General features: G+C 40.8%; 1 protein-coding gene across 1 annotated transcript in view; it reads right to left on the bottom strand.

Moving 5' to 3' along the window:
- hcn2b (hyperpolarization activated cyclic nucleotide-gated potassium channel 2b) overlaps positions 1 to 18,592 on the bottom strand; it is a gene marked incomplete at its 3' end in the record, with an annotated part of 35,704 nt that overhangs the window by 15,544 nt on the left and 1,568 nt on the right. Inside the window, exons 2-4 of the mRNA XM_080474279.1 lie at positions 17,802 to 18,225; positions 11,736 to 11,897; positions 2,427 to 2,645 (exon numbers count right to left, since the gene is read on the bottom strand). Of these exons, the coding sequence (XP_080330405.1) occupies positions 2,427 to 2,645; positions 11,736 to 11,897; positions 17,802 to 18,225 (805 nt within the window). The remainder of the gene's footprint in view (positions 1 to 2,426; positions 2,646 to 11,735; positions 11,898 to 17,801; positions 18,226 to 18,592) is intronic.

Genomic DNA, 18,592 nt, shown 5'->3' with positions numbered 1-18,592 from the left:
TCAAGACTAGATGGTTATCTGATATATGAAATGGCCTTTTAAATCATTGATAGTCTTTGACTAATACGTTTGTGATGGATTTGTTATCAGACAGCAGTGATTCACTGTGTGTGTTTTGATTATCCATCATATTAATGTTGCACATGGCGTTTACACAGGTCATGTTTAAAAGATTTAATGATAGCATATCCATTCTCCACTGCATGTCTCATCAGAGCTAAACGTCTGTATCGTTTCAGAGACCACTGCTGCATCACTGGTGAGTCGGTCTGCTATGAACTCAGCATCATTATCATTAGTTTGACCTACCAGATGATCTCTCCAACATGACGCCTCACCAAGCTGCAGCTAACCACAGTCAGAAAATAGACAGAGCTTTTCTACATGCTGGTGATTACCCACAGAGACAAAAGAAAACCTAATCATCCTTTGTTCTTAACATTTACCAGAGGCCTCCCTCAGCCAAACAACAAAGCTTGACCAATCACTCTGATGTAGTAAATGTCTGTACGGGTGTGTACGAGTGGGAACCCGAGTGAGACGCCTCCACATCGCCCAGGATCTAAAGACGCGAACAAGATGCAGAACACCAATGACACTATGGCCTTATAAAGCAGGAGCTTGCTCCCCTCCCTGGCTTGCAGAAATGGAAAGCTTTGATCTGGCAGCGCTCGGGGATGACAGACGGTCCAGGGCTCAGCGAGATGCAGCCGTTAATACCGAACTAATAGAGCAGATGCCGCGTGCGTGTTGGAATCAAATGAGGTATCCTCTTTGTTCACATCAGGTATGACAACCTCATCCACATTGTTGTACAGAGTAGGAGGAGAGGCAGGGTGAATCTTGAACTAGAGACTTCTTATGGTGTTTGATTGTCATTACTAATCCATGTGAACAGTATCATTAAAAACAAACAGTAGGCACAAAAAGCTAAGAATCTATAAAGTCGTTTTAAAAAAAATTATGTGTATAAATATTTGTTCAGAATACAGTAAAAAATACAGTCATCAAACTGTTGAGGAAGACTCAATAATCGCCATTTTCCCGTCTAAAGTATATCAACCCCTTTGAGGATTCTTTATTGTCATACCAGTACAATGTTACATGACACAGTACAAAATTCCATTTTCGAGGCTCGGTCATCGCCAAAACATAAATAAGTAAAGCATGAAACAGAAAAAAAAAAGAAATTAATATGAATTTGATTTGTAAAGTAATAAGAAATAAGCACAATAAAAAAATATACACAGTGATGACAACAGTAAACAGATAAATAGGCTTGTGATGTTAGTGCAGGAAAGAAAGTGTCTCTAGTTGCTGGTAGGTTAGTAGAGCTACGGGGCACCACCACAGTTCAACAGTCTAACAGCTTCCGGACAGAAGCTGTTTTTCAATCTGGTGGTCCTGCTCCTGATGCTCCACAGCCTCCAGCCTGAGGGGAGGGGGGCAAAGAGTTACTGTGCAGGGTGGGTACAGTTCTTCATGGTGCAGAGTGCCTTCTTTCTGCATCTGCTGGTGTAAATGTCTGTGGTGAAATGGTCGACTGCTACCCACAATCCTCTTGGCAGCCTTCAACCCCTCTGCGGATTTTCGGGGCATATGTGGCTTTGGTCCTCTTGATGCATCACCTGCCCTGAAGGCAGTATCCCTGGATCACTGCAGAGCTCCGACCTCCTCATTAAATCAGTGTTTCTAGTTCGGGTTGGTGGTGACTGTCTTGGTAGTAGTGACATCATCAGCGCATTTGGAAATGAATCCGAGGAAAGTGTAATCTTCGAGATCCACCTCTCTCTCCCATGATGAAAGTCTCCCGCAACCACGCAGAGAGCCTGTGTGCGTATACTGAAGCAAGTTGATGGTACTGTCTTGGTCCTTTAGCACTTCCTTAGCATTAGCATTAGCGCTCAGAGCGATGTAAAAAATGGTGGTGAACACTGCCACAAACCGACGAGCAAATTGCATGACTGTCATCGAGCAGTCAGCTGCTCTATTGGCTCTTTACCAAGATTATAGCTCTTTTGTTCTCTGCCAATCCAGTAAGGAGAATCCCTCATCCACTGCAATCTAAGTTTTTGTAAAAGACCAGATGTGAATTTTCGGTTCTTTATTGCAAATAGCAGATACTCTTTGAGGCAGTTTGTGCTCACTGGAGTTTAATATAGTATTTGGGGTAAATCCAGTGAGGATATTTTTAGTTGAGAATTATGAAGACTTGTCATTTTGTCTTGTTTTAAACTCTTCAATAGTTTTTCTCCCATCGAAATATTATCTAATAGTATTTATTTATTTGACACCTTGAAGTCTTGAAGTCTTGCAGTATCTTTCACCAAGACTGTTTATTTCATTCTTAACTCTTCCATTGAGTGCCCTATAACAGGTTAAAGCGGTGAGGAATCGCATACACCAGAATTTAGCGAGATCCTTACCTTTTCCTGATACTGCCGTCTGGACGAGTCAAGTGACTGGATGAGTGCGGTGGCGTGACCGATGAACATGGCGTAGCAGGTGGCTCCTACGATCATACTGAGCATGGTGAGCCAGATGTCCGACATGCTCTCCGGGGCTTGTCTTCCATATCCAATACACAGCATGTGGCTCATGGCTTTGAAGAGGGCAAAGGAGTAAAGCTCGCTCCATGAATCATTCTGTAGGAAGAGATTGGAGGGGTTAAAAAATAAATAAAAAAATAGGAAGGACATAGAGATGGAGGAGAAATAAGTGGGAATGGGTGAGTCAGTGGAAAATGCAGGCCATTCCCCTTCTCTAAAAAGCTTTTTTCACTTTCTTCAGTTTGGTGTAATGTTAGACTTGTTTTAACCTGATGGCCTGAGGCTTTTATCTTTGCAAAAGATAGACTGTGAGGGCTCAGCCTGCCGAAAATCCACACGAGTGCAGTGTGACAGCCGCGGTTGAGGGCAAAGTGAATTAAAGCAAAAGGTCCCAGGAGTGAGCTATTACTTGTGAAGTCTGTAGCTGTTTCTGGTGATTGTGTCAGATTTAGCAAAGGGGCCTAATGACTATCACTAAGCAGCCTCGCCTTGTCTTGACCAAGTAGGAGAAGACAAGGGAAAAGGGCGAGCAATTAACGAGGAGCCTGTACGTCTGCCTGCTCCGGTCTTTCTTTGATTGGTGCTCGCGCACTCAGTCAAGCCTTTACTCCTCCACGCTCGATTCATTAGACAGCCCTCCACAGGCAGCGCTGAAGCTCACATCATCCCCTAAGATAGCGGTGGTTTGCACAGCGTCCAGAGTTTACCACCAAGTGTTTGTGTGAGAGCGCGCAGGTGGCGTGCATGCATGTGGCCTAAATCTCCTCAGCCGGCTCAGCCACTGATTGACGGGATAGATTCTTTTCTGATTTGTATTTTTCCAGGGCGATTTGCATGAATTTCACATTCAAATCCACTGGGGTTGAGAGAGGGCACGCTGGCAAAGTGCCGCCATCAGATGTTTAAAAATTAGCGTTTAGAAAGGTGATTTGATGCACTGCTCAGACGGAAGATGAGATTTCAAAGGCACTTAGCCTTGCGCAGCGGGGTAACCAGAGACTCAGCCTTACTGTCACTCTGTGCGCTCGGCTTGGGATCCAAACATGGCTTAAAGTTTTGTATCGGTTTCGAGTTGTCAGCATTATCAACACTTTATGATTTGTCTGAGGAGATAAGTCGGACCTTATAATCTTACATGAAAGATAAATGACAACAGTTTGAATCTCTTAGATTATGAGATCCATTGTCATGCCTCTCGCGTTGTTGTCATTTCTATGAAATGCTGTTTTGTAACTTCAGTCTTTGCCTCACTATCATGTAGTCCTTCAGCAAATGATAAAAAGAAATGATTCACACAAATCTTGATAAAAAACATATAAATGTGCAGCCTGAGCAGAAACCATAGGTTACCCCAACCATAGGAAGTGAATGGACATTGGAGTGAAATCAGTATGCTGGATACAATGCGAGTGAACAAACAGCAGGAGCAGACATCCCTCACCCAGTGCTCTGACACACAAATAAACACTTTCTTTCAGTTGGATGCATCTGTTGGCTTGTGACTTTCTTACAGTCAACCATCATATTCATATACAAACGAGTGTACAGTGCACACAGTATTTTCACGGGTTGCAATGTAGTGCAAATTTATAGCCTCCAGTTGTTGAAATCTGATTTTCAGCGTTTATTTATCCTTAAATACTTAAAGATAGTTTTGTTTTTGAGCAATTCAATTCAATTCAATTCAATTCATTGCAGTCCAGTCCAGTCTAGTCCAGTCCTGTTCTGTCTTGTTGTGGTGAACAAAGATCATTTAAATAGAAGACTGCTCATAAAATCATTCCTTATAATAATTCCATTAATTGATATTACTGTGGCCTTGTAATTCATATTGACACCCACTAATTATTATTATTTTTTAAAATCCATTGCATTAACTGTTTTAGATCACAACTGTATTTACCATGATTGTATGCTACTGTGACATTTATGAGAGGTGCTGGTATCCCTGGGTTGAACAAACACCCTTCTGAATGATTGCATGTGTGTGGCTGCTTAAGTGTTACTAGTGAAAGCTTTTGATCAGTTTTTCATACAGTTGAACTCCACATATTCAAACTCTAAACTGTGAAAGATTGTTGGTCCAAGCTTAGGTAGAAACCTGTGGCTCCAGTCATTAAATATGAAGGGCTACATGTGCTTCTGACAGGACACATAATACTTAAAAATACAGTGACCATCTGTAACTGCTCAGTGTTTAGCTTAAGTTTGATTTACCCGCTAATTAAAACTGACACAGTGCACAGCTGTCTCTCTCCATTGGAAATTACAATCTTCATAGTAACACAATAAGCTAATTCTACAGAGATACCACGCTCTGCGGAGAGGGAGATAAAGGAAATGAATGAAATCTGTTGTGTTGGTTTTATTCGCTATCAGTCTTCACTCAGCGGTGCGGATGATAGCTAATTATACATAATACATTTAGGGAGGAACACAAAGGGAATATGGAACATCTATGATGCATTATGGTGTAATTATAGAGTAGTGAATGTACATGCATGCTGGCACACCCATCTGGGTTGCCCTGCTGTTGACTTACAGCATCTATTTCTGCTGCATGCCTGCCTGCGTGCGTGCATATGTGTTTCTTTTTTACTGTTTTTGTGGGTTCTGAAACTGTGAAACACACACACACTCATGGGGCCTAACTTACATTAAGGCCAAAATACTAGGATCCCCGTGTATCTAAATCTGTGAGTCAATATGTGGTTTTAGATGTGAGGTTACAGATAGGTGACAGTTATACACTTAAATGTCACAGTTAAGGTCCTGGTGAGGTTCTAGCTAATGCATTAAGTCAGTGGGAGGCCCCATCAAAGACAAAATAATAGGGATGTGTGGTTAAGTGCTTGTTTTTGTATTCTACTGTATCTGAGATCAGTTGACCAGCCCTGAGCTTAATGAGGCACAGGATAAATAACAAGTCACAGTTAAAGTTTATTGCAGGATATAAATTGAGGTTAGGTAAAACATGTGCATATTTTGACAACCTTAGTGTCCAATAGTCTAAAACCGAGAGATAAATGGAACAACTGATTTTTCCATTTTTAAAATGTAAGATTCTATGAATGAGCTTGTCAGCAATGTTAGGATTCATTATTTAGAACTAAAGGAGTAAAATGTGAAGTGGAATAGAATAGAATAGAATAGAATAGAATAGAATAGAATAGAATAGAATAGAATTTATGCTTACTATACTATTGACTATATATATTCTATTACATGTGTTAATCATTATTAATGCAAGTGCAAAGTAGTTTCATTCTAAGGGGAAATTGTTGGCGTGTTGTAGATGGTTTCATATGTGACAAATTTAACAGTATAAAAAATATCCAAAACCTCTTTTAACAGCAATTTCTTGGTTTACAGTAGCCATGCAAATGATTATTGATCGAAGCTGCAAAGTTGATATGACTTTGAAGAAGGCCTCACATTTCCCGCTCCTGTGGGTCTTGCTTGACGGGTTAATATGGTGGCAGTTAAGATGTGTACAGGTGGTGACTTCGGCTTTTATGAGCAAAATAGCTTGCCTGTCCAGTAATTCAAATTTCACCCCAACATTACAGTTGAAACATTACCCAAAAAGATTATAATGAAAAAGATCTGATAATTAAATATAATGAATCAATATTACCATGATTCATTGTCTTGGACAATATAGATGAAATTAAAAATTATCTGAACACTTATTTGTGATATAAACATCTAATCTTTAATGTAATTTGTTCTATTTATAAACAATTCACCCAACTTAGCAGGCTTCAACTTCCAAGCCTGACATTTGTAATGTTTTAGAAGTTGAGGAGCATTTTTACATTTCAGCGTAAAAACCATGACACTGACAGCAGTGCAATAGCAAACACCACAGCTGCCGTGCTGCTCTCAGGACAACGGAGACTCAAGTTTATCCATGCAAGTGTAATTGTTGCCAGACAAGGTTTTCTGATGGTAATAGTTATAGGTGCACTAGTATAACTAGTAGCAGTTTAGGTTTGTAATAAATGACTCACTTCAGAGAGGAAGCAGGTTCAGGCCGACATTCAAGTCCTCTGAGGGCTACACCTTAATGAACTGTGTCGTTTGGAGTCACAGCTGTACAAATTACACTGCTGTTTGTGTGCAACCATGTGCATCACCTCAGTGTTTCAAACTGCAAGCTGTGGCCATACGAGTTAAGCTCAGAGCATCAATACTGGCCTGGAAGTGCAAAGCGTAAGGTAAGTGTTTGTTGAAGGACTATGTTGTTATTGAACGCAAGAAAGAAAGAAGAAGACTTTTTATATGCATAACCACAAAAGCCTTGTACTTTCTATCCATGATGGCTTGATAAAAGTACATATGTTTTCATGAATGGCAGTGTTAAACAACTGGTTCTTTCCGAGTGACCAGCTAGTCTCAAATGCTTGTTTTTAGACTATGTGAGGAAACCCGATTACCAGGACCAAACCATTACGTGTATAGTTAAAGGCTTTGAATAGTATGCGTTAAATGCAGAGAAAGGTATGCTTTCTATAAAGTTTCTTCTTCTTAACACACAGGGAGAAAATACAAACCTGATACAGAGACCTGATACACCCTGAATCGAATGAAGGCTTTTCTTAATGTGGGGTGAGAGTGCTCACAAATACATTACAATGAGGCTGAATTATTAATATTATATATTGATATTTTTTTTTATCAATTTTGCACTGTCACGTGAATGTGTTCTCATTTCTGGAGTGATGATTAAAAAAAATCAATTTAATTATCTGTCATGAATGAATAAACAACAACATTTGAAAAATGGATAGCCACCCTGTCTCCACTTATATGTCTTAAAGAAAAAAAAAATCCCATAAAAGATAATGTAGTGACAGGAATACAGTCTGGTAACGGTAAATGTGGTGGATAAACGTCTGGTATCTATTTTAGGTCTGCTTTGCAAAGCAGACTCTTACTGGAGGTCACCCAGGATGTGATGCTTCTTATTTTAACTAGCAACATAGAGTTTGACTGAGCATAATACAAAACAAAATAAGTTACAGACAATAATCATTTTGGTAAAAATACGTCTTTATGGATACAATCAAACCTGCTGTTATTTTATTTGCTTAAAATGCAATTTAGAAGTCAAAACGACCTCATCTCTTTCAAATCAATAATTTGACCTTTACCTCCTGTCAAACACTTGATTTTATGTCTGCACTCTGTCAGGTCTCCTTCTCTGTCTTCATAAAGTCTCTGCGTCTTGCCTGTTTTGTCTCTTCCTGTTTCATTTCGATATTCACCTGTCTTTTTCGCCATTGCTAAACACTTGTTCTTCCTGTCTGTCCTTCCTCTGTACATCTGATCCTGTTGATGTGCTTCACCTGTGTCTTCCCCTCCCCAGTGTATTCAAACTCTCTTCCCTCAGTGTCTCGTTGCCAGGTCGTCTTCGTACCTTTGTGTTGAGACGTCCCGCGTCTTCCCTAGTGTTCCTCGTGTTTTGGACTCTCTCTTTTGGATTCTCAGGATACCTTCGCCTGGTTTGGACTTGCAATAATCTCTTTAAACATATCTATGTGTATGTGTCCATGTTTGGGTTCACCACAGATCTGTGACACACTCTCACAAACTGCATCGGACCATTGCCTTCCATTTTTCCTCTCTGACAACTGCATGTTGTGTCAATGAGGTCTGCACCAAGTGTCTGTCAGATCATAACAGGCATTTGTCACTCACACATATACACACCAACCCCTCCACACACAGATCTCACTACGAAGCTGTCTTTTACTCTTCTGGGCGCTGACAGACCTGGCTGCCAGTGGAATTCCTCCAACACCTGAATGAAAGGAGCATATTCCCAATAACCTCCAAAGTGTGAATAAGACCAGACAAATTGAACAGTCAGAGCAACTCTCTCCCTTTCTAGTGATATGCCTCATTGCAGCTTAAACATTGCAGAAGCATGGCACAGCAAGAAGTAGAAACTGAAGTTGAGAGGAACATAGTGGCTTTCTTCTAATGCCACTGATCTAACAACCAATCAGGCTGAGATAGATGGGACGAAACCACCTGTCATCGTCCACATAACAGATTCACTTACATAACAGACCATGATGATCTGGTCTCTTGTAATCTCTGTACAGCAGGCTCCTGATTATCAGGCTTACTATAAACACCACTGTCTGCTGTTTGCACATCTTTCACAAGTGGCAGGTATTGTTTTTCACTGATAATGGGAAGAAGTGAATACATTACAAAGGAAGGAGGCTATTTTGATTATTTTACACAGGAAGCTCAGAAAAACAAAAGGAGATGTGAACAAGAGCAGGTAAAAAAAAAAAAAAAAAAAAAGGTGAGTTCTGACTACATAATGTTTTATATAGTAGTTTTCTTCTTCCATAATTAAACCTCTGAGTGCAAGACAGACACACAAGTGAGAGTGAGATGGAGTCCAGTAAAATGTCCAGTGAGCCTGGAGGCAGCCTGGAATGAGGCATGAGGACAAGGATTGTTTAACGCTGTGTCTCTCATTCAAAGTGACTCAGGAGAGAACCTGACCTCGGTTACCCTGAAGTGGCAAGCAGCACAGCATACCAGGCAGCCACGCCCACATGGGCGCTCGCTGGCAGTGTGGCACCGAGAGCTTGGAGAGCAGCACCCAGGCATCAACAACACGCATCGCTCTGAGGCTTCAAAGGGAAAACTGAACGTATACACGGCACCGCGGATAGAAGAGAGACAAGCAGGGGGCGCGTGAAGGGGGAGGGCGGCAGATAGACAATGCATCACCACAAACAAATCATCGTGTGATAAAGGAGAAGAGTGCCGACCAAATATGGACAACGTCCACATAAAAAAAATAAAAATCATCTATCTATTCTTCTTTCTATAGCTGCTCTGACTAAGTTAGAGTTGATGAAGGAAGGAACCTAGAACATTGGGCAAGGTACAAACACACACACACACACACACACACACACACACACACACACACACACACACACACACACACACACACACACACACACACACACACACACACACACACACACACACACACACTTGTGCTGGAAAGAGGACCCCCTCCCAACGGCTCCCACACCAGCACACAGTTTTACATTAAATGTCATTGTTCTTCGATAGGGGGCGTCACCCAATAGAGAGGTAAAAAAATAAATAAATACAAGTCAGTGTAATGTCCTCAAAATTCATTTAATGTGTGTGTGTGAGAGATTGTACATTAAGAGATGAAGTTACAACAATGAAATAGCGGTGATGTCCCCAAGGTCAGTGGGTGTGAGATCCTTCTGTTCCCGGAAAGCATGTGAGCATGCACATGAGAAGGATGTGAGCCAGTGCAACAAGACTGAGACCCCCCCCCCCCCACCCGCCCATTATATTCCTCACAGTGGTTTGTTGTCACTGATACAATTCCTGAAATAAACTACAGTGTGTCAGTGGTGTGTAACCTCCAGTAAGAGACCTAAAATAGAAGCTGTGCCAGACATTTATCTTCCACATTTACAGTTACCAGACTGTATTCCTGTCACTCCATTATCTTTTATGGGATTACTTTGCTTTAAAGCATGTAAGTGCTTGGAGACAGATATCTATATTTGAAGTAAACTTTAACTTGCTTATACAATGCAATTTATTTAATATCATTTTCGTTCGACATCTTTGTTGTTGTTCCCTCGAGAAACTGCTTCTAAAAAAACTCTTCTATTCTGTTTGACACCCCGACTTAAAATGACTTATTCCTTTTAATTCCCCACAAATACCAACTCGCGCACTATTTACTCCACATTCATTCTGCACTATTTAATAATTTACCCCTGGGGTTCTATTGTGTTCGGTCTTCGTTACATTTGCATTACATTTGGTTTGGGAGTGGCTCTTGGTCTTCCCAGAAAACCTGCAGGAGGTTGCAGAGGAGTGCCTGCGTCTTTCTGCTCTCTATACTACTTATAAAAACCACAACTTATAAAATGTGTCCTCTAATGTAAAACATATTAATTGCTTGTACCTATTTCCCATTTTTTCTCAATAATATGTCATCATGTACACAATGCTACTTTGATATGTTCAGTATTAAATAGTCCTAACAAGCCACTCTTGCAATACATAGTAAAACATCATATATGAGCTGTCTTTTGGTGCAGACACACACTGTATGTGTGAATGTGTGTAGTTTACTATCTGTATTTACAGCCCAGTTAAATAGTCAGAAGAACTTAGTTAAAATGCGACACGTACTGAGTCGTGGAGGCAAGAAGAGGTAAAGTTTACACCGCTCACAGCTTGTCCTGTGGCTTGTCAGTGCCTGCAGCCTTGTCAGTAACTAACTTCCAGTCTGTTACTCCCAATACAGTCTCACAACTCAGACAGGGAAGAAGAGTTCGAATTCACAAGGATAAAGACTCAGATAGTTTTGGCCCTTTTTCTCCCATTTACTGTGATGAATTGAAATGATTAATTTGGAAGAAATGCTGGAGTTATTAAATGCAGTCACTTGCCCAATAAAGGGTTGGGGTGACATTTAAAAGGAGGGTTAGGGTTCAATAAGTGAAATGGACAAGTGACACTCCTGCAGGGAGTATTGGTCGGTTGATTAATGTTCCAAGTTGACAAAGAACAACCTTTAATCATGTTTTCTCATTAATTATCTGGTTAGATAATTGTTTTTTGTACCAATGGCTCTCCTGAGTGTATTTTCTTCCTTTTTTTGCCAGCAACAAATTTTCGAAAAAAAAAGAAAAAAAAAAAAAAGCCTCTCTTAATGTTCTGTCTTTCAGCAGATGGCTGGAAGCTACCTGCCCACTAGACGGAAGGAAGGAAGGACATCTGAGCAGAGAATTAAAGAAGAGAACGGCTGAATAACAAACCACATAATGTGCTGGATGAACCGAGTGAAAACATATGCCTTTTTTTCCCCCAGCCCACTGCTGCTGCCTGTACACCGGTGTGTCTCTTGGGTTTACTAGTAGGTTTAATTGAGGCCGGTCCTGCATACGAGCCAGTGAATGTGAGTGTGAAAATGTGACCAAAAATAAGTTGTATTTCCCCATCTGAGTGTAAACAACACACAGTTCCCCTCCATTGAGGATGTGTTTTATGCTTTGCTTCTGCAGTAGTTGTTGCGTGGCTACCAAACACTTGTGTTGTGTGTCCGGTGAAAGTTGTTGTGTGTCCATTTGCGAACTAAAGTGTGCTTACCACCATCTTGTTGAGGGACACCCAGCAATCAGAGGGAAAGTCCTGGAGCATGGGCACAAGGAACTGGAGGCAGCCATCCCAGTGGCACAGGAGCAGCATCATACCGATCAGGTTGAATATTCGTACCACAGCACTTGCCAGGTCATACGTCATGTGGAAGATCTGTCGGGAGGCGAGATGGGAACGGAGTGTTATAGAAACCAAAGAGGAGGACGAACAGTAGAGACAAATGTGTGGAGAGAATAAACAAATCTGTTTATGCGGAGTGAGGGAAATGTGAATTATTGTAAACACTGTCCAATCTGTCTACGCATATTCCCAATCGTCCAAGGAGGAGGCGTCTCTCTTTTCCAAGACGTACGACCATGTCCAGTTGACCTGATTCCCTTTGCTTTGAGGAGACCGTTCAATACATAACCTCCGTCACATTGGTGCACTGATGAAAGCGTCCCTATTTAAATGCGTTTAAAGCTGACGTACCTTTTAACTTGTGCACATGTTCATCGTGGAATTTGAGGTGGATAGAGATTATATATCCAATTCCCTTCTGGTGTAAATACCCCCCTCATAGTGATTAAAGCCTGCTCACCAGCAGGAAGAAATGCCTTTACAAATCTAAATGGAGCGACCATGCCAGCTCTCACACAGTGACTGAGATAATCTAAAATCATTTGCTGTAAGTTAGGTAATAATTTTTTTACCAAATGCTGGACTTTCTCTAGTTCCACTTTTTAAAGCTCATGGGTTCTCTAGCAAATGAAAAAAGGAAGCATGATTTAAAGTTGTACTATTAAAAGACTGATAAGTCTTCATATGGCGCCTGCAACCATTGAACTTGATACACTGGTTAAGTACTTGATCTTATTAGGGTCGAGGCTCGAGCAGAGCTGGGCGAAACCTTATTGGAACGCAAGAGATTATTATTATTATTACTATTATTATTATTTTATTTTGGCAATTTGGTAGACATATGCAGTGCGTCAAGTCACACAAAAAAAGTCACCGACACCCATACTTTAAACCAACAGTCATTTTATGTTCTGCGTGAAACACATTCTTCCGAGAGGGGTAAGTCCTTGAGGCCTGAAATTTGGTGTAACATCACATTGCTGCCCGGAACACATCCCTATGCTGATGTCCATTCACAGTCATAGCGCCACCTATTGGTAAGAGGAAGTTTAAGGCAGCATATTTTCACATACTATTGGCCCGAACTTTGTGATAACAGAGCACCTACTTTTAAATATAACGTTTCAGATTATTTTAATAAGAATATTTAACGAAGTAAAATTTACTCAGAGGTAAAAAAAAAAAAAAAAGAGTTGGTCGTTATTCTGATATTAGGTTAGGATTAGGTTTTTTTTTAAAAAAACAAAAAAAAAAACTGTCAAAGCACACGGCTGAGATAAGCCAGACCAGAGTTTAAGGAATCTGAAAAGCCAGAACAAAAATGTAAAAGATGCCAAAAGGCTCCTCAGTGAAGCTGATGAGAACCCTGAAGTCTCATGCAATTTGTTTGATCCATTGATTAATGTAGCAACTTGGAAGCATGAAGAAAACATCTTTAAATTCTCTGATCAGCAGCACTCGTGATAAAGTTGGATTAACCCAGAGCAATAAAACATGCTTTAAATATACACCCGGACAGTATCATATTGGGAGATTTAGGTTTCTGAGAGGTGCGCTGCATGCGGCACCTGGTTGATTCTTGGAGACTCACACGCCACACTACAGTTCTACTTGTATGACAAAATGAGGAAAAAAGAAAACCACAAGAATCCAACCCATGTCATTCATCATTGCACCTCATCACATGCTGGTGAAACGATGTTCTTCAGCCCAGGTTGGACAGTCACTGCTGTTCCTAAGTTCACCCCACGTGAGAGGGATGGTTGATGTGGTCACAGTCTGACTGTGGCTTCACTGGCTAACGGCCAGGCCTAATTACCTCGGTGTGTGTGTGTGTGTGTGTGTGTGTGTGTGTGTGTGTGTGTGTGTGTGTGTGTGTGTGTGTGTGTGTGTGTGTGTGTGTGTGTGTGTGTGTGTGTGTGTGTGTGTGTGTGTGTGTGTGTGTGTGTGTGTGTGTGTGTGTGTGTGTGTGTGTGTGTGTGTGTGTGTGTGTGTGTGTGTGTGTGTGTCTGTACAAGTTTATGAGCATGTGTTTTCACTGGTGTAAGTGTCTCACCTAACTGGGCCAGCTCGATGTTTCACTAAATCATAAGTAAAAGTATTTTCCCCCACAAGGGACAAGAGAAATGTCCAAATGGGGAAGTAGGCCACAAACGGTATGTCTGCATGTATTTATGCATATTGTGAAGCCCCGCTGTATGGAACCCTGTCTCCTCCACTGAAAACATCACATGTTTCCCTTCAGACAAAAGAATTGGAGTATTGTGTGTCATTGCGTGTGTGTGTGTGTGTGTGTGTGTGTGTGTGTGTGTGTGTGTGTGTGTGTGTGTGTGTGTGTGTGTGTGTGTGTGTGTGTGTGTGTGTGTGTGTGTGTGTGTGTGTGTGTGTGTGTGTGTGTGTGCATTGTGGACTCATCCGTCCCCTCAGAGGCTTCACTGTCCTCAACTTGTAGCTTCTTTAAATAACTGCACCTCACATTTATAATAATTTATAAGATTCTAACACAAATGACTGAGAAGGTTCTATCTAAACTGTGTATGGCAGCATAATGCTTATTGAATTTGTTTTTCCCCCCCATTATTAAATTGGTCATTGAACAAAATGCTTATAAAGTTTTTTAAAGGTTTTTTTTTTTTTTTTTTTTGAATATCTGCACTTAAGATTTGTAGTGCGCTTATCACCCCCACATTTAAACTATCTGCATATCAATAACAGGTTTACTTTATTACATTGATAACATCTCTAAAAGCATGTTGAATATTCCTTCTTTATTGTGAAGTGTTTTTCATACTTTAAATTTCATCACACCGCTGTCCGGGGAGGATGCTACTCCTCATTCTGTTTTCGTAGTAACTTCCACAGTGGTTAATGGTTCGGGAGAAACAGAATGAGACGCACGCTGTGAGGCTCTGCCCTGTGATTAGGAAGTGTTCCCATCATGATTAATGAGGCTTCAGGACTAATGCCCCCCCCCCCAACACCAGAACAGCACCTGGCCATGTGTCACTGTCGGACCACAATCTGGGTCAAAGCATATTACCGTGACCACAAGTCACAGCCTGAAAAACACAGATAAACTATTTTCCACTCATTTCAGTGACACGCGGCCAGATGCATTTAGAGGAAAAAGAAAAGACGACGAGACAGATATTAGCCCTGCCACCAAACCCTGACTCCTGTGTATACGGTCTCACCAATATCTATCTGATGAAGAAGGCATCAGCACCAACTTCCTGCTTGAGGAAATTACACTGATTACTTCAAATAATGGTAATCTCTGCCTCTATGCCAGCTGCACAACAACCACAAACATCAATTAATATGTGGTTCATGACACGAATTCTTATCGTTAACACGTCCAGTCTTCATTAGTTGCGGACGTGGGGCTGCCTTGTGGTTGTCCCAGTGCCATCCTACCGCTGAGCAAGACAGTGAAATCCTCACCATGCAGCACAAGACAATCTTTTAGGAAACCCCAGTGCCGCCGATGGACTTAGTCTGAGCTGAGCTGGGCAGGAGAGAAACGTGGCCAGGCACGTATGGATCGAGCTGAGCAGAGCAGAGCTCAGCTGAACTAAGAGGATCAAGGCCGGGCTGAGTGAAAGCTAAGGGAGCATTTGGTTGTGTGTGTTTGAATCAGTGAGGAGGGTTTTCGAAGAGCTCAAATGACTACTCAGTAATCAGAAGAGCAGAGGTTATTTTCAGAGTGAGGGACACACATTTGATTGGTAGATGGCAAGTCGAAAGAAACACACTAACATCCGTGGTTCGACGTAGACAAAGAGCACATGCACAGAGTGGACCGCAATAGAAATGTGTTTACGGAGCGCGGTGCCATATGATGGATTGTAAGGCATCTATCAATGGAAGAACATTATTTCCTGGTGTGTAATGTAATCGGAGAAGCATGAGTGGTCGCATTATCTCGTCTGTCTGTATCAATTCACCACTGTTTGATGCCTTAATTGGTCAAAATGCCACATCGAAACCATCATTTAGAAAATGAGGGAAATGCTAGTTTATGAATATTATTTCAGATATGAAGAAAAGCGATCCAGTGTTTGCCTTTATTCTCCTCAGAGTACTTTTCTCCCCTTTCCCACTGATAAGCACAAATCAATTCTTCTGAGATTTTAACTGCATTGGTAAACTGTATTATTGTGAGTTGCTAATGGATATTATGGGCAAACTACACGGTACATTGGTTCGTTGATATGATATGATTCTGGATCCAGTCATGTGTTTGTTCTGAAGTGCTGATATTGAGCTCTTTGGTGGAATTCTTGTAACTCATAAATTGAAGTTACAAAAGAAATGTAATATTTAAATTGATCATTAAAGAACATGGGTGATCTATTGAGGGTGTTCCCTGCCTTTGGCCATAGTCAGCTGGGGTTGACTGGTCTGAAAAACTGGATACCTGAAAATGCAATTTATCCAATGACCAAAAATATATATAGAAATCAGCTTTTGTTAAGATTTTTGAGAAAAATGAAACAAGGAAAAGTATAAAATATACCATAGGGAATATATCTTGTTGATATGGACGACATGAATATTATCACTTCACTTCAACATGAAAATTGAAACAATATGGTGGAAATAAGAACTGAACATTGGCATTTTGGGGGAATAAGAAACAGTAATGTGGATATGACGACTAATGGGGTAAATAATATAAGCGAGAACAGTTTTCTAAATTCCCATAAGTACAATCCTCCAATGAGATGCCACCTACACAACCCATAAAATGGAACTAACACTACCTCACATAAACATATTCAGAGAACTCAAATCTACTAAACATCGTCTCCTATCACGGCAGGGATTGCCTCAGCTCAATCACTGCTAACAATAATTGCCAGAAGATGAATCAAGACATCCATCCTACATATATTCCTTAAATGATATGTTTGAGTATTCATCAGCTAATCAGTCTGATTTTCACATATATAGTGAAAATAAATAGTTTGAACTGTCTGGCTATATATGAAGGTGTATTTTCATCCTTATTTGTTCACAGGGAAATGTTGAGTAATGCTACATTGTGTGATTGCATTTCTCAGTATTAACTGGTACAGAGTTTATGCAGGTGTAAAAAGCTGAAAAACCATTGAAAAAGTATTTTTTTTTTTTTTTTTTTTTTAGTTACAAAAAATGCATCTATAGACATTTAGTCGAACCACAACAAGAACTCTTGTGTGTCATATAGGCTGGAGTAGATGGGCTTTACTTTGACAGAGCAGTTTTTGGATGAATATAGGAGACACATGTTCACAACAATAACATTCTGCAGACTGACGATAGACTTCTTTCAGCTTTTTAAGACACATTGCATCCCTCACCTACAGCCTCTAACGTAAACCTAATGCTGAAGAATATAATCGGTGAGGGCAACAGCGCCCCCCCCCCCCCCCCCCCAAAAAGTGTGATATTTTAAATGCTACACTTATATATGTGAATATATAATGATTTGATAATAATGTGAACTGCAAAAACTGTGGCAACAGAGAAAGAAGGCTGTGGCTCAGCTTTTACATAAATAGGAAAAAGCTTTTCTAAATAAATAAATAAATAAATAAATAAATAAATTCAGAAATTATGCTTTTCCCATAGAAAACTGTATTTATAGTTTGCTTCAAAACTATACTAGCTCATCATTTCAAAGTGTCCACGTTGCATTTTTTTTTCAGCTACACTGATGAACCCAGTGTGAAAAAAATAAATAAATAAAATCCACTGTTACTGTCAAAAAGCACACATCCTATCCCCCACAGGTCCTAGAGCACTGTGTTTGTAAGCCAGTGTGATTCGTTTCTATGCATTGACAGGTGTTTGCCCACGGAACACTAATTAACATTGTTTCTCTCCAAAATTAAACCTCGATAAAGTAATCCCTTCAAAGTGTTATACAATACATGTTAAAATTCAGTGTACCTCCTCCCATTGGTGGATGTAACGGATGAGTCGGGACAGCCTCAGCAGGCGCAGCAGACTGAGAATCTTTGTGAAGCGGACGATGCGGAGTGCCCGGGCAGTTTTGTACACCTCTGAGTCGATCCCCTTCTCTACGATGAGGAAGATATAATCCACGGGTATGGAGGAAACAAAGTCCACCACAAACCAGCTCTTCAAGTACTTCTTTTTGATCTTTTTGGGGTCGAGGATGATCTCGGTGTTGTCCTCAAACACGATGCCTGTTCTGAAGTTGAGCACAAGGTCCACTAGGAAGAAGGTGTCAGACACCACGTTGAAGAGGATCCAGGGTGTGGTTGTCCCATCCTTAAAGAAGGTGATGCCCACGGGGATGATGATGAGGTTTCCCACCATGAACATCAGCATAGAGAAATCCCAGTAGAACCTGTTCAGATCAAGAAGGAAGACATGAACATATACTCTGCAGTTCAACTCTTCATTCACAAAGAACTGACATCATGTACTCTTGTTTTAATTTGACCCATCCAACTTTAGTCTGAAGTTGTACCATATGAGAACTTATGAAGTCCAACTATAGAAGCCAAATCAACACATCTAAAAGCTGATGTCCTTATGTCTGGACCTCGCTGTGGTGCTTTTCGTTATGGGTGGCACATCACCACAAAGACGCTGATCCAGCTTGATTCATGACAAGTGGTATTTTAAACTTTCTCTGTATTGTGAAGCAGTATGCTCTCATGACACACACACACACACACACACACACACACACACACACACACACACACACA

Source organism: Lipophrys pholis (genome assembly GCF_963383615.2).
Source record: "Lipophrys pholis genome assembly, chromosome: 10".
Lineage (NCBI taxonomy): Eukaryota > Metazoa > Chordata > Actinopteri > Blenniiformes > Blenniidae > Lipophrys > Lipophrys pholis.
This window is presented reverse-complemented; position numbering and strand designations above follow the sequence as displayed.